At 36.7% G+C, this 13,546-nt stretch overlaps 1 protein-coding gene across 1 annotated transcript; it reads left to right on the top strand.

Moving 5' to 3' along the window:
- Positions 1-558: 558 nt before the first annotated feature.
- On the top strand, positions 559-12,470 carry LOC102807751 (glutathione S-transferase P 1-like). The gene is made up of 8 exons (XM_085506204.1): positions 559-681; positions 7,671-7,706; positions 8,052-8,152; positions 9,573-9,660; positions 10,352-10,455; positions 10,786-10,842; positions 10,943-10,993; positions 12,238-12,470. The coding sequence occupies exons 1-8, from the start codon at positions 672-674 to the stop codon at positions 12,424-12,426; spliced, it is 636 nt and encodes a 211-aa protein (XP_085362330.1). The 5' UTR covers positions 559-671; the 3' UTR covers positions 12,427-12,470.
- Positions 12,471-13,546: the final 1,076 nt, after the last annotated feature.

Here is a 13,546-nt window from a genome sequence, read left to right as displayed (position 1 = left end):
AGTATAAAGTGCCATATCATTCTCATCATCTAAATTTGATTCCACACAGCCTTCATGTCGCCCAATTGCGTCATAAGAGAACTTCGTCGCTAGGGGTTGCGAGTCACGGGAAAAGGTGTAGTTCGTACGGTAATCTATATCATCGGAAACCACATGCGTATAAACATGTCTGGAATGGAGCTAAGATTGTGTTTTGTTGTTATCAGATCATAAAGTAAGCGAAAAACGTGTTATATACCACTTTCCCAGAAGTAGCAAAACTGGGGTGCAAAAATACTCCTGCTTTGTCATGGCGGAAAATACAAACATGTCAGTTTCCTGATAATCATAGAAAGGAATTTTATTTTTGTTACGTCGATTAGTACACCCGAAAACACAATATCACGCGTGCAAGTTTAAATTACACCCCAAAACGGCATGCGCGCGCATGCGAAACGTCGTATCTTCGACTTCCGGTAAAGAGGTCTCTACGCGTTCCGTACAAGTTTTCAAACACAGCAACTTAAGTCCATGCCCCTCCCCAGAGGGCGCACTAGTTAAGGTCAATTAACGAACGTTGTGACCTCAGTACTACCGCGTACCGCGTACCGGGTGAGCTGATACTGCATTTACCTGACAACACCGCGAGGTAGTAGCAGCGAAAATTCACCCTTGGATTTGTTGGATTGCGGATGCACACAAGTGAGTATAACTTTGCATTAGGAATTGTATTGGTATAGAAACTATAATAATTCTTTTCAAACACAGTATGATTCTCCGAAATGTCGAAAAACATAATAATGCAGTTATGTTCCCCTCCAGTGCCCTCCCTCATTATAATTGCATATGCATTTCTTCAGGAAACGTATAGTTAGGGTTTAGACTAGGGGTGAAGGGGACTTAAGTTTCTTTTCACCAAATGTGGGGAAACATTGGATACTGCTGAGTCACACCCTTATTCGTATTCATGACCGTGCATTGACCTCAAGCACTGTCCAGTTGCTGTCTGATAACACGTAGTACCGATCGACCAATGAGTATGCGCCGTTTCATTTATGGCAGGCACGATATTACGATACCTGTAAATATCTAGAAAAATCTCGTCTTTCGTTAATAATTTCGATTGTTTGGAATGTCTGTCGACCGTCTCCCAATAATATATTTATGTGTATATTTATGACGAGGTAATGAAGACCATTAAACCACTGCGTAGCCTGAATTATTCGTCGCCATTGCTACCATAGGAAGGAGGTCAAAGCCCGAGTTTTGACAATGTTGTTGCTAGGTGTGAAACCACAGATTTCAAATTTTTATTTTGGAATATCAATGGTTTATACGGAAAACTATTAGACACTGATTTTTTGAACTATGTTAAGTCTTTTGATTTTGTGTGTCTTCTCGAAACATGGGTTGATTCACAATTAGATTTTCAAATTGAAGGGTTTAAAACCATACATAACGCTGGTGTAAAGAAAAAGAAATCGGGAGGGCCTCGGGGGGAATATCCATTCTATTTAATCAAAATAATATTGCTCAATTTGATATTGAATATATATATAAGGATAGTTATTCAGTATGGTCTCTAATTAAACATAAGGAAAGCCCAGTGTTAATAGTGGCAAGTGTGTATAGGCCTCCTGAAGGTTCTAAATTTATAAACCCATATTTGATCAGTTAGAAAATAATTTGGTTACTTTTTCCACTAAATATGATTGTAAGGTAATAATTGGAGGAGATTTTAATGGTCGTACGGGTAATAAAAGTGATAGTTCTGATTGTAATGTGAACCACTTACCTATGGGTGATGTGTTTACTACTATTAATGATATTCCACAAAGGGAATCTATGGATAATGAGTGTAATATATATGGTTTGGAGTTATTGGAATTTTGTAAAAGTACCAACCTTAAAATTGTGAATGGAAGACTCTTTAAACAAACAGGGAGTGGACATTTTACTTATGTTTCAGGTATAGTCATTAGTGTAGTTGATTATTTTTAACAAGCCCAAATAATCTCTCAAATTTTACGGGTTTTTCCATTGGTAATAGAATTGAATCAGACCATCTATCACTTGAACTTACCATGATGCTGTCTTCCAAGCATGAAAATAGTACTATTGATACTGTCCATCATAATACTGAGAATCTGAACAAACTAAAATGGGATACTAAAAAAGCAAATATTTATAGAAATAATTTTAATTCAGAGGGCATTAGAAATCTAAGACATGAGTTTTATGAGAATGTGATAGAAGGAAATATAGATGACGCAGCTACTAATTTAACTAATATTATTTATACTTGTGGAAAAGATATGGTGTGCAAGTCAAAACAGTTAAATGAGTGTTTTCGAAATTTTTGGTTTGATAAAGAATGTTTAGTCACCAAACGTGCTGTCAGTAAAGCGCTTAATCATTATAGACATACAAAAAGTCAGAACAGTCTTGAATATTACCTTCTATCTAAACAACCCTATCAAAAACTCATTAAAGAGAAAAAAGCAGAATTTCAAAAGCTCAGAAGGGATGAACTAATTAACCTGTCTAAACAGAAAAACTCTCATAAATTTTGGCAGAAACTTAAGCAACATAAAATTAATGTTTCAGAAAATATTACTATGGAGGAATGGTCAAATTATTTCACTAATTTGTTTACCCCGGTTCTTGTGGAAAATGAAAATTACAATGATTTTTACGTTTCAATCGAAGATTATATGACTGATTTAGATATAGAGAATATTGGTATACCTGATGTATATTTGGAATTAGCAGAATTTAACCAACCAATTACTATGACAGAGGTGAAGAAAAATTTGGATAAACTGAAGGCTAATAAATCACCTGGCCCAGATGGAATTCATTCTGAGTTTTGGAAATTTGCACCTTTAGACATCTGTGATCTGTTGTACAGTCTATATAACAAAGTTTTTGATCAAGGGGCGTTTCCTATAGAATGAAGCAGAGGACTAATTTCCCCAGTGTACAAAAAGGGTTGCAGCAAACTATCGAAGTATAATGTTTTTGAATACTATAAGTAAAGTATACACAAGTATTCTCAGTGATAGGTTAAGTAATTGGTTGAATCGATATAATAAAATAATTGAGGAACAAAGTGCATTTCAAAAAGTAAATCAACTTTGAATAATATTTTTGTTCTCTATACCCTTGTAGAAAAATATGTTTATACTCTTGGAGCTAGATTCTATTGTGCCTTTATTGATTATGAAAAGGCATTTGATAGAATACACCATTGTTCATTATTTTATAAGTTGTCAACAATTGGGATTAAGGGGAAACTGTTTAAATCACTTATTCTATGTATCAAAATATTAAGGCTGCTGTGAAAAACCCAAAGGGAGTTACTGAATTTTTCCATATTAATGTTGGGCTGCAGCAGGGTTCTGTTATTTCACCTTTACTGTTTTGCTTTTACATAAATGACCTTAAGAGTGCCCTCCAACAAGGACGGGAATCAGTTGTGTATATAAATACTTTAAAACTTTTTTATTTGTTATATGCGGATGATTTGGTGTTGTTCAGCAGCACACCTGTTGGATTACAAAGATTACTTAATAACTTAGTGGATTATTGTCTAAAATGGAGATTGAATATTAATCTGAAAAAATCAAAAATAATTGTTTTCCGAAAAGGGGGTCATCTGAAAAAATATGAAAAATGGTTTCTGAGGGGTAAAGAAATTGAAATTGTAGCAAAATATAATTATTTAGGCATAGTTTTTTCGAGTTCGGGAAAATGGTTTCAAACACAGAAAGATATCTCGGCGCGAGCTAGAAAAGCACTATTTTGTTTAGAAAAAAACATTATGAGGTTGGGGGGACTGCAACCTTATCTTGCATGCAAAGTATTTGACTGTAAAATATTGCCAATTTTGTTTTACGGTAGTTGTGTGTGGGGAATGCGGGGTGTAATAGCTGACATAAAAAAAGTACAAAATAAGTTTTGTAAATTTCTATTGAGAGTTAGTTTCAACGCTTCCAATGCTGCAGTAAGGGGTGAATTAGGGAGACACTCAGTTAGAGTTTGTTAATATTGAAATGGTCAGATTTTGGCTGAAACTGATTCAAGAGGACGGCTCAACCATTTTAAAGGAATGTTATAATTATCTATACCATAGAGCAGAAGGGGGGGTCTAGGTATTTTATGTACATCTGGTTATGGACATGTATGGTATGAACAAAGAATTGATAATAGCGAGATGTTCTGCAGTGAATTTAAAAGAAGATGTTTTGATATATCTAGACAGAATTGGTGTGCAGCAATTAATAAGAATGTAAAGCTTCAAACATATTGCATGTTTAAACAAGATTTAATATATGAAAGATATCTTACTGCTATTTCGTTGGCTACTCCTATCTATTCATGTGCTATAACTAGACTTAGAATTTCCTGTCATCCCCTAGAAATTGAAAATGGTAGAACATTGGGTATTCCACGTGACCAAAGATTATGTCCATTTGGTTGCAGGGTCACAGAGGACGAATATCATTTTACTATGGTTTGTCCAAAATATGAAGCACTTAGACAAAAATTCTTATCAAAATATTATTTTTCACCACCAACCAAGATGAAATTTATTGCATTGCTACAGAGTACTAACTGGTATATTTTACTAAGTTTGGGTAAATATTTGTTTAAGAGTTTTCATTACAGAGAAACTGAAATGGAAGTATGATTTGAAGTGTATGTATCTTGTAATTTTAAAGCGACCGTATGTAATTTAAGTTTTGACATGTAACAGTACTTTAGGCCGGTGGCCATATAGTGCGGAATAAAGAAAATATAAATTTGTTTGGAATGTCGATCCTCGTTGGTTTCTCCATACTGAGTTCAGGACGGGCGTCGTTCTCGACGTCTGGCATTTAACGCAATCAGCCGAGACACGACAAACATTAACCGTAATTCGTGGGGATCATGTCCCACAATTTGTGGGCTGAAAACCCAAATAATTAAACAAGTATTATTATTATTATTATATTATATTAGCTTTATTTTATTCGAATCCAAGTAAAATTCACGGGTTTTTCAACATGTGTTGGCAACTTCCGCCGCGCTAAAAATGGTTGAAAACGGTGGGTGTTGTTCTCTCGCCCAGTCCTGTTGATAACATGGACAAATATTGTTGTGTGACCCAGGTCTTTCAGCCAACCAATCATGATGTTGTAACAAAGCATATTTGACGCTTGTTGAAGGGTCGCCGTACCAACCAATCTCCGGCTTCGATTCACGTAGTTTTTTTGTGCTGTGACAGGCTTCAAAATTATTCACTGAAAAACATCGGTATATTTTGACAAACGAATGGGATTTGACCCCGGTTCAAAAAGAAAAAAAAATTAGGCTGAGATACATAAAGTTCATGACGAATGGGTTTACTTTGTAAGTTGTGAAATAAGGTAAATCGGAGTAGGGTCGATGATTTTCAGTACCAGAGGACTGAACGTGTGAATCCTGATTTTCGAAATGTTCTTCAACTGGTCACCAAATATTTATGACTATAACTAAATTTGACACGTTTTTTTCTGAAACCCAATAAATTATTCATACATGTCAAGCTCTGTTCGATTTTTTCAGGGCATGTGGCCGTTTTTATTCGAAAATAGTTTTTGGGAATACTTTTACGTTACGTACAGATCGAGCTCATTCACTGATCGTGACTTAATTTTTAAAATTGGATGCCACATTTAACCTGTGGACCGACGTGGTTTTGGTATCGTTATTTTTGGAATTAATCATTAATATTTTTTCACGTAAGTGTTTTATTAAAATAAAATAGAACCAACGTCCGCCTGCATGGTGTTGCTCCGTTCGAACATTCCTCCCTCCACAACACCGTGCGGTAATTCTATTCATAACCGTATATGTCACGTGGTTGCGCGATAGAAAGTTTACCGACCAATAGAAAGCTGTTTTACAATGACTACCAAAAAGCGCTTGGGGCTTTGCATTTCTGATGTTTCTATCTTCGGCTTCATTTCTGTCAATTTATGTTGCAGTGACACCATGAGCCTTGAGGTATAACACCTACTCTTCTATAATACTCAACAGTGGCTCAACACTATTACCACGCTCGATGGTCGCAAGGCTGGTAAAGCATAATAACATAATGATTTACCATTTCCAGTGCGTCTAAAAACGAACACATCAGACTCGGAACTAAGTACCCTGAAGGGCTTTTGTCCGAATATTGTATTGCCTCGACATCCACTGCAAGCCAACACAGCTTCCACTGTGCGAGCAGTTTCACCGCTTGGCAACCATCATGGTGAAAACAAAGGCCAAAAACTCTCAGAAAACAGTACTTTGGGATGGTTGTTGACACCCCCTGAACCGTGTAACAAGATTACCCTGCATATGCAACATATTTAAATTTGGTTGTTTAGGATTTCTTTAAAGTTAAGTTTGTGCTGTTTTTTTCGATTTTAGCTATTTTCAATGGCTTTTTGACCGATGTTCCACAGCAGCTCGCGCAGAGCCCATAGAAATACGTGGTAGAGACTTAGCTCCGCCCCGACAATGTTGATAGCTTAGCCAAGCGCGTTGATGAAAGAAGCAATATGATTGGCTGTTGGTAAACTGATTCCAAACTGTGAGGGCATTGTCACATACACATATTCCTAATGAAATACTTCAAGGTGATAGTGGAGTGCTTCTCCGGAACATTCACCTTAAAAATTCAAGATGATTTTTTTTTTTAGAACAAGCACCTAAATCACGGAACAAGAGGTCCCAATTCAGTTGCCTTCCCGAACGATACAAATACAACTGTAGATTTGAAGTGTCGTTCACAATTTAATAATAGTTAATATTAGTTGTATTTTCACACTTTACTATCAAAACTACCATTTTGACTCTTCATGTGCCAGTAATCAGTGTTTGGGTGAGCGAAAAAAAAAACAACGATTAAAATGCGGTCGGTTTCCGGGAGAACAAGACCGGCGCGAGGTCGGAAATTAAGCGAATAAGCGGTCGATTAAAAAGCGGTAAAAGCGGAAGGTTGGACGAAATGAGTGCTGTATTTCATCATTCATTATTATTTTAAGTGAGAATTTATACCTTCAAGTTGTCATCGTTAACATTTATATTGTTTTCGGCGATTTTCTGTTCAATATTTACTGCCACAGACTGGGGTGAAGTTTTGAACTTACGAAGTGGTGTCATTGTCTCGTTCTGTTTTCCGATTAAAATGATACCTTTAACGTTGGATAGATCGACGAGGTCGTAATGTATATACATACAGAAGCTAGACTGACTTCAATGTGGCTCCCACCGTGAGAAAAATTTTGGTCACGTGGTAGGATGGCGCCACGTCAACTTGCACGCGTGATATTGTGCTTCTGGGTGTACCAATTGACGTAACAAAAATAAAATTCTTTTTTATCGACTATCAGTAAACTGACATGCTTGTATTATCCGCCATGACAAAGCAGGTTTATTTTTGCACCCCAGTTTTGCTACTTCCGGGAAAGTGGTCTATTTCCAACGTGTTCGTACGATATGATTGTAGAACAAAATTACATTCTTGGCTACCGTTATGCTCAGCATGGTTCGGAAGGCATTACGGTTGAAAACATTGAAGTCGGGTCTAGGTGGGTAAGCAGGGGGTAGGCATAGGGTTCCTGTAGCGTGCAAAGTAAAGTAAAATGAATCTCACGTATGTTGTTTTTCTCCTGCAGTGTCCACATATAAGCTGGTATATTTCCCGGTAAGAGGTGAGTGCCCTCAACCAAATAATTTGTCTTTTCCACGCATTCTATATGTCTTTCATCGTTCATTGTTACTTGTTAATTGCCGGTAAATGTTCGAAATTAAGTAAAATGTACGGGATATATTTCCCGATCGGGATACGCATCCCTTTTGACGAAAAGTCCCTCAGTTTTGAGTATTGGCCTTGGGTATATGTTTATCTCTTTGCAGTTCATCGAATTCAGCAATTGAGTAGGGGTCATGGGTCACAAAATATAAATGCAAACAAATGCTCAAATTTATCGAACCCTCTAACAGTGGTGGCGGGCAATTACTAGTCGCATTGACTGATATATTTTTTGTTGTGATAGGGCGCGGGGAAAGCATTCGTTTATTGTTAAAAGACAATAAGATCGACTACGAGGAAGAGAACTGTCGAGATGGATGGGTAGAAAAGTATAAACCACAAATGGTAAGTCAATTATGTCACTCAGGAAAAAAATAATTTGGTAATAGTTTTAGCCTCGCCTCCATAGTTGGCTTAGTGATTACGTCACTAGCCATATCAATGAAAAGAAAGAGTCTTGAACAGCCTCGCTCCAAACTATCTCTGTGTTCGAATTTATGTATGCACATGTGTTCTTACTCATCGTTCCTCCAATAAAAATGTTTTTGCACCAGCTTTAAAACTTCGAAACTACCGATATTAATTTATTTAGAAAGAAAAGCATACTGTTAAAATGGCCATGGCGACACGGCAAATGGACCATGGCATTTCCTGATACAGTAATAATTGCTAACAATCGGTATTACTTTTAACAGAACAGGGCCACAGAACAAGAATTGATCAATGTTTTGACCGCATTAAATGACTATGATCTACCACGATAGATCGTGAACGTTGGTGGTCATCGATGCTCAGTGTCCGCAACGCGAAGTTCTTAAGGCAGTCATGTATGGTCAGTCAAAACACTAATAGTATAGATTCGTTTTAAACCACAGTATTATTTGGATTGCACCCCTAGATATGCTCTGCTGCAATCGTCACTAGTGTACGTGTAAACTGTGCATGATTCAGTTATACGATTTTGTCAAATTGTGGTGGTGAGAAAATTAAATAAATACTAATTAATAAAATAGTACAAACTTGGCTTGTCTTTTTTGTCTATATTTGTACATACATAAATACATGCATGGTATTTCATGGTTGAACTGTTGAACATGGCTACTAACGGTTATAAATTACAGCCATTCATGATGTTTGGTCGTCAACCACGCATTACAAAACACGGTAGTTCATCTTTGATTCACTGGCAAATACCACGATGTTATGGTATACCATGGTCAGCCATTCGCCTTGTCGCTACTAGTAAGTTTTGGAACTCTTCGTCCGTGTGTGATACTATGATCACTAGCAATTTTAAAGCGGGAGGGTGGTCACCTGCGCACGCGCGGGAACTGAGTTCCAAGCGACGATAACAACACGCGCTAAAAACTCAAAGGCTCATGGATCATGACGCTTGTTTTTAAACAATGACACGCGATGGCCATCTGACGCTTTAATTGATTGAATAACCGTAAATCCCTGTCATATTTTGGCGATAGTGGTCGCTGCACAATTCATTGTTTTTCACTTGCAACACCATCAACGATCTGACCATGTCTTAGATAATAGTCATTGGTGGTCAATTCATTGTCATTGAGATTGCGGACGACCCTGAAAACCTGTAATATAGTCGTCATCTTGAAAGTTGTATGGACAGTCATATACCAAAACATTGAATGACGCAATAAATATACCAATAAAGTGCATGCTATGCTAAGTACATTCCTTTACGGTTTGTTAAATTTGTAATTTATTAATTATAAGTAAGAATTCGTATTTATTTCAGCCACTTGGCCAAGTCCCCCTTCTCTGTGACGGAGATTACAAGCTATCGCAGTCTTGTGCTATTCTAAGATATTTAGCTAGAAAACATGGTAAGTGTGTAGTATTATTAAATCGGTTTCACCTACTAGTTGAGTATTTTCTATTCGACTTACAATTATGTCTGATTTCTGATATTGACTCTACTCTTGCTTCCCTTCTGAAAGTATTGTAGCAGCAAATGATTTCAGAACTTAAGCCTCAAGGACGAGGTAATATTGACTATATTTGCCATCATCAGCTGCGTTTAAAAAAGGCTGCATGACGTCATATTATGCGGGTATAACGTATCAAACACTCAATCATGATTTGTATACAAAGCATTGCAAATACAGAATAACAAATTCTATGTTGGACACCATGGTCGGATCTGGTAGTGTACCGTTTACCACTTAGCATATTCATTCCATATCATACTCGTACAACTTATGTCACCTACATGTAGTGATGTGTCTGTGAATTACAATGCTTCAGTACATTCATCTTATTGTATTCATCTTATTGTATCTTATTATTCATCTTCGGTACATTCAACTCTAACGAAGAAGCGCATCTGCGACGCCATAATGGTTATGTGTTTCATAAAATGTTTTGTAGTCGGTCGTTATTTATAATACTAGTATAACAACTCAATATCGACGCAGTTACTTGCACCCATTTACGTCACAGCAACGCTTCGTCGCCAGGAGGCGCGACTTATAAGGGATGTGCACTAAATATGTATATATCTGATTTGTGCGTTAGATCTATACGGAAGTGACGTCAAAGAACAAGGACTGATGGATATGATATGTGATGGCTCTGAAGATCTAAGATCGAAGTACCAAACTATGATCTATACTAATTATGTAAATACACTATGGATATTTTTTCAGATCCCGTAATGTTGATATGAGAAATGGCATTCCTGGATGCGTAGGGCCAACTTCATGTTTATGAATAGTTTTACATTAAGGAATTCAACAGCTAGGCACGACAGCCATGGTTTAATGTAGATTATTAATCTTTGTAATCCTTGTGAGAAAAACATAAAAAAAAAGCGTGAAATAATCAATATCAGTTTACTTTTTGCCCTCTCATAAATTGAACGTTTACTATGCGCCAAACAGTCACGCAAACATCCCATCGTGCAATTTATGAAACGCAACATTCACTATGTTTTGTGTATTCGCACACAGGAGAACGGCAAACAACCTTATATTGCGAAACTGCCAGCGGAATTGGAAAAGTTTGAGGTTAGTAAACCGGTTATACGTTACAGGTATTCAGCAACAAGGTGAAATTGCATGCAGTGACATTTCTCTGTAAACCACAGTGACTTTCTTATACTTACAGAAGCTGCTTAGCAAGAACAATGGAGGACAAACTTACATGGTCGGTGACAAGGTGGGTTCCATTTAAACATGCTATTGTTTTGCTACTTGTATAAACTGTGTTCTTGGAACGTAACAATAAGTCAGTTTTGTATCGCATAGATATGATTGTTTATTGCAAAGCAAAAGGCCATTGGCCGAAGGAGCAAATACAATTTTATTTAATTGTATTAAATTTATACAATGGTAAAACTACGTAACTGGATTATATTGTAAACATTTCTTGAACTCATTGGTGGGATACATTTGTTGTAAGCCTGAATGGGGTTAGTGCAGAAACACACAAGCAGAGATTCTGTTCTAATACGATGAGAAAAGGGCAAATGGCCAGAAAATGATTTTCGTTCTCAATATAAAATTAGGTGTAGTGCTGTGAAATAAATGAGCGTCGACCATTGCAGTACCAAATGAATGTAATGTTGAAACATACAATGTATCAAAGTGAATGTTTTGCTCTGAGATAACGTTGTATTGACTTCTGTTTTACTAAATTGGTGTTTTTAATTGTTTTTGACGTAAAACGTGCTTTGGTCATTGCTGCGTCATGACTTGATGGTTATTTCTGCATCAAAGTTTTGCTGTGCCATAAAATACTTGCATTGATGTAGACGTGATTTGTTAGCGCATAACATATGTCACTGGTGCATTTAATGTGACTGTGAAATCAGTCCTGTGTAAACGTCACGTAGATACTTAGGAACGGATTCTCCAACAAGGTACCCAAAGCTCGTTCACTCCAAAACTCTGCGATAATAAAGACTTTCCGTTTTCAACATTGTGAAATTCTTTTGTTTTACGCAGATTTTGTTACCAACCCCGCCCTCCAAAGTTGTACTAACACATCACATAACAATGACTCATCATATTGTCAACATTAAACCAATCATAGGTACTTCCGCTGCCGTTATTAGCATATGATGTCAATTCTGAAGTTGTCATTCTGAATGATCTAGGACTTGTCATTAGGATACAACCTAGATGTTTTGCTTACTCAATTTTAATGATATTACTAGGTTTCAAATAAGGCATGGAGTAGCATCTCTTAGTACAAGAAATATAACGAGTTCACCGGGACAATAATGGTATCAAATACCGTGTAAATCCAATTTAATGGCAGCGCATATGTCAAACAATGTCTTCAACTCACGATAACACAGATATTGTCCATGATCATCAAAACAGTCAGATTCGTATGAAAAGTAATTACACGACATGATCCGTACACGTTATTCTTACTCAGGTTTACATTTGTTTCAGATATCCTACGTTGATTACGCGATGTTCGAGTTGCTAGACATAAATCTGGTGTTACACCCTCCCTGTCTGGATGAATTCCCATTGCTGAAAGCATACCACAAGAGAATTGCTGAAAGGCCAAATATTAAGACTCATCGCAGCACAGAGGTTTACAAAAACATGTTTATAAATGGAATTAACAAACAGTAAATAAATTTGATTTGTGACACCATAAAGGTGAACGCAACTATAAACTTACGTTGTGTTGTTTTGTTTGAGTTGTGCGTTGTGTTACATTGGAACGTGTTGTGTTGAACATTTTAAACTGATGCACCTCAACTTTATATAACCGCGTTTTTTTTTAAATAACACTGCATGAAATCGCGTGTTCCTTGCCCGGTTATACAACTGTTACATAGGGGTTATGAAGAATAACCTTGCGTAACCGTCGAATAATCCGATGGGATAATCGTCGCGTAACCGTCTGCGAAATCATTTCGTTTGTCGTCCATTCAGTTCAATTTAAATTTCTGAGAAAACGCCGATTTCCGTTCAACGTTTATAATGTATCCTTCTAAATAACCGCTGATTAATTTGAACGGAAGGAATGCAGAAATACACGCCAATTTACGTTCAAACTGAAACGACATATACAGCTGGGTAACCGATTATTACGTTAACTGTATGCGGCGTGTTCGGTATGCGGCGTGTTCGGTATGTGTGCGTTAAATTTACCCGTACACGGTGTGCAAGTTTCAACATAACCTTTTACAAATTTAAATGTATATTAGGTGTGATTAAAACCACCCCGTATACTTTGATCATTCTGTTTCTGAAAGCAATTGAGGAATATAGAAAGAAATGAGTCCAGAATCGTATATACCTAGTCTTTAAAACATAGTTGTTATAGACATAGAAAGTAAAGTATGCAAATAACATCGAATAAACGGCATGGTAAATACTACGTCAAATCATAGTAAACATTTACTGCGTGCGTGACTCGAACGCGGAAGTACGATATTGCATTCGATATGACCCAGTTTTGAGTTCTCTAATATTAAGGTTTAACTGCATTTTCGGCAACCATGGTTCGTTTATTCAGTCATCGTCTCACCACTACACCTTGGCCTATTCTAATCAACTAACGTCTATTTAAGTGCGATATCTATGGCAGTACGAGATATATTCCTTCAACGTATTACTCAATCAATCGCTTGTTATATCTGTATCACGGATAAATAGCCACGATGAGGACTGAAAATCCAAATAATTAGATCAAAACAATTCCTATAATCTGTTTTTATATCTTCACTATAATACACCTTGAAAT

The sequence above is a fragment of the Saccoglossus kowalevskii genome, chromosome 12 (genome assembly GCF_978046115.1).
Source record: "Saccoglossus kowalevskii chromosome 12, keSacKowa6.1, whole genome shotgun sequence".
NCBI classification, from domain to species: domain Eukaryota; kingdom Metazoa; phylum Hemichordata; class Enteropneusta; family Harrimaniidae; genus Saccoglossus; species Saccoglossus kowalevskii.
This window is presented reverse-complemented; position numbering and strand designations above follow the sequence as displayed.

Excerpts from the sequence above, each read along its gene's own strand:
- LOC102807751 (XM_085506204.1), top strand. Across the intron at positions 7,707-8,051 it reads GGTATATTTCCCGGTAAGAG|GGCGCGGGGAAAGCATTCGT; the intron begins GTGAGTGCCCTC and ends TTGTTGTGATAG. Across the intron at positions 10,843-10,942 it reads CGGAATTGGAAAAGTTTGAG|AAGCTGCTTAGCAAGAACAA; the intron begins GTTAGTAAACCG and ends TTATACTTACAG.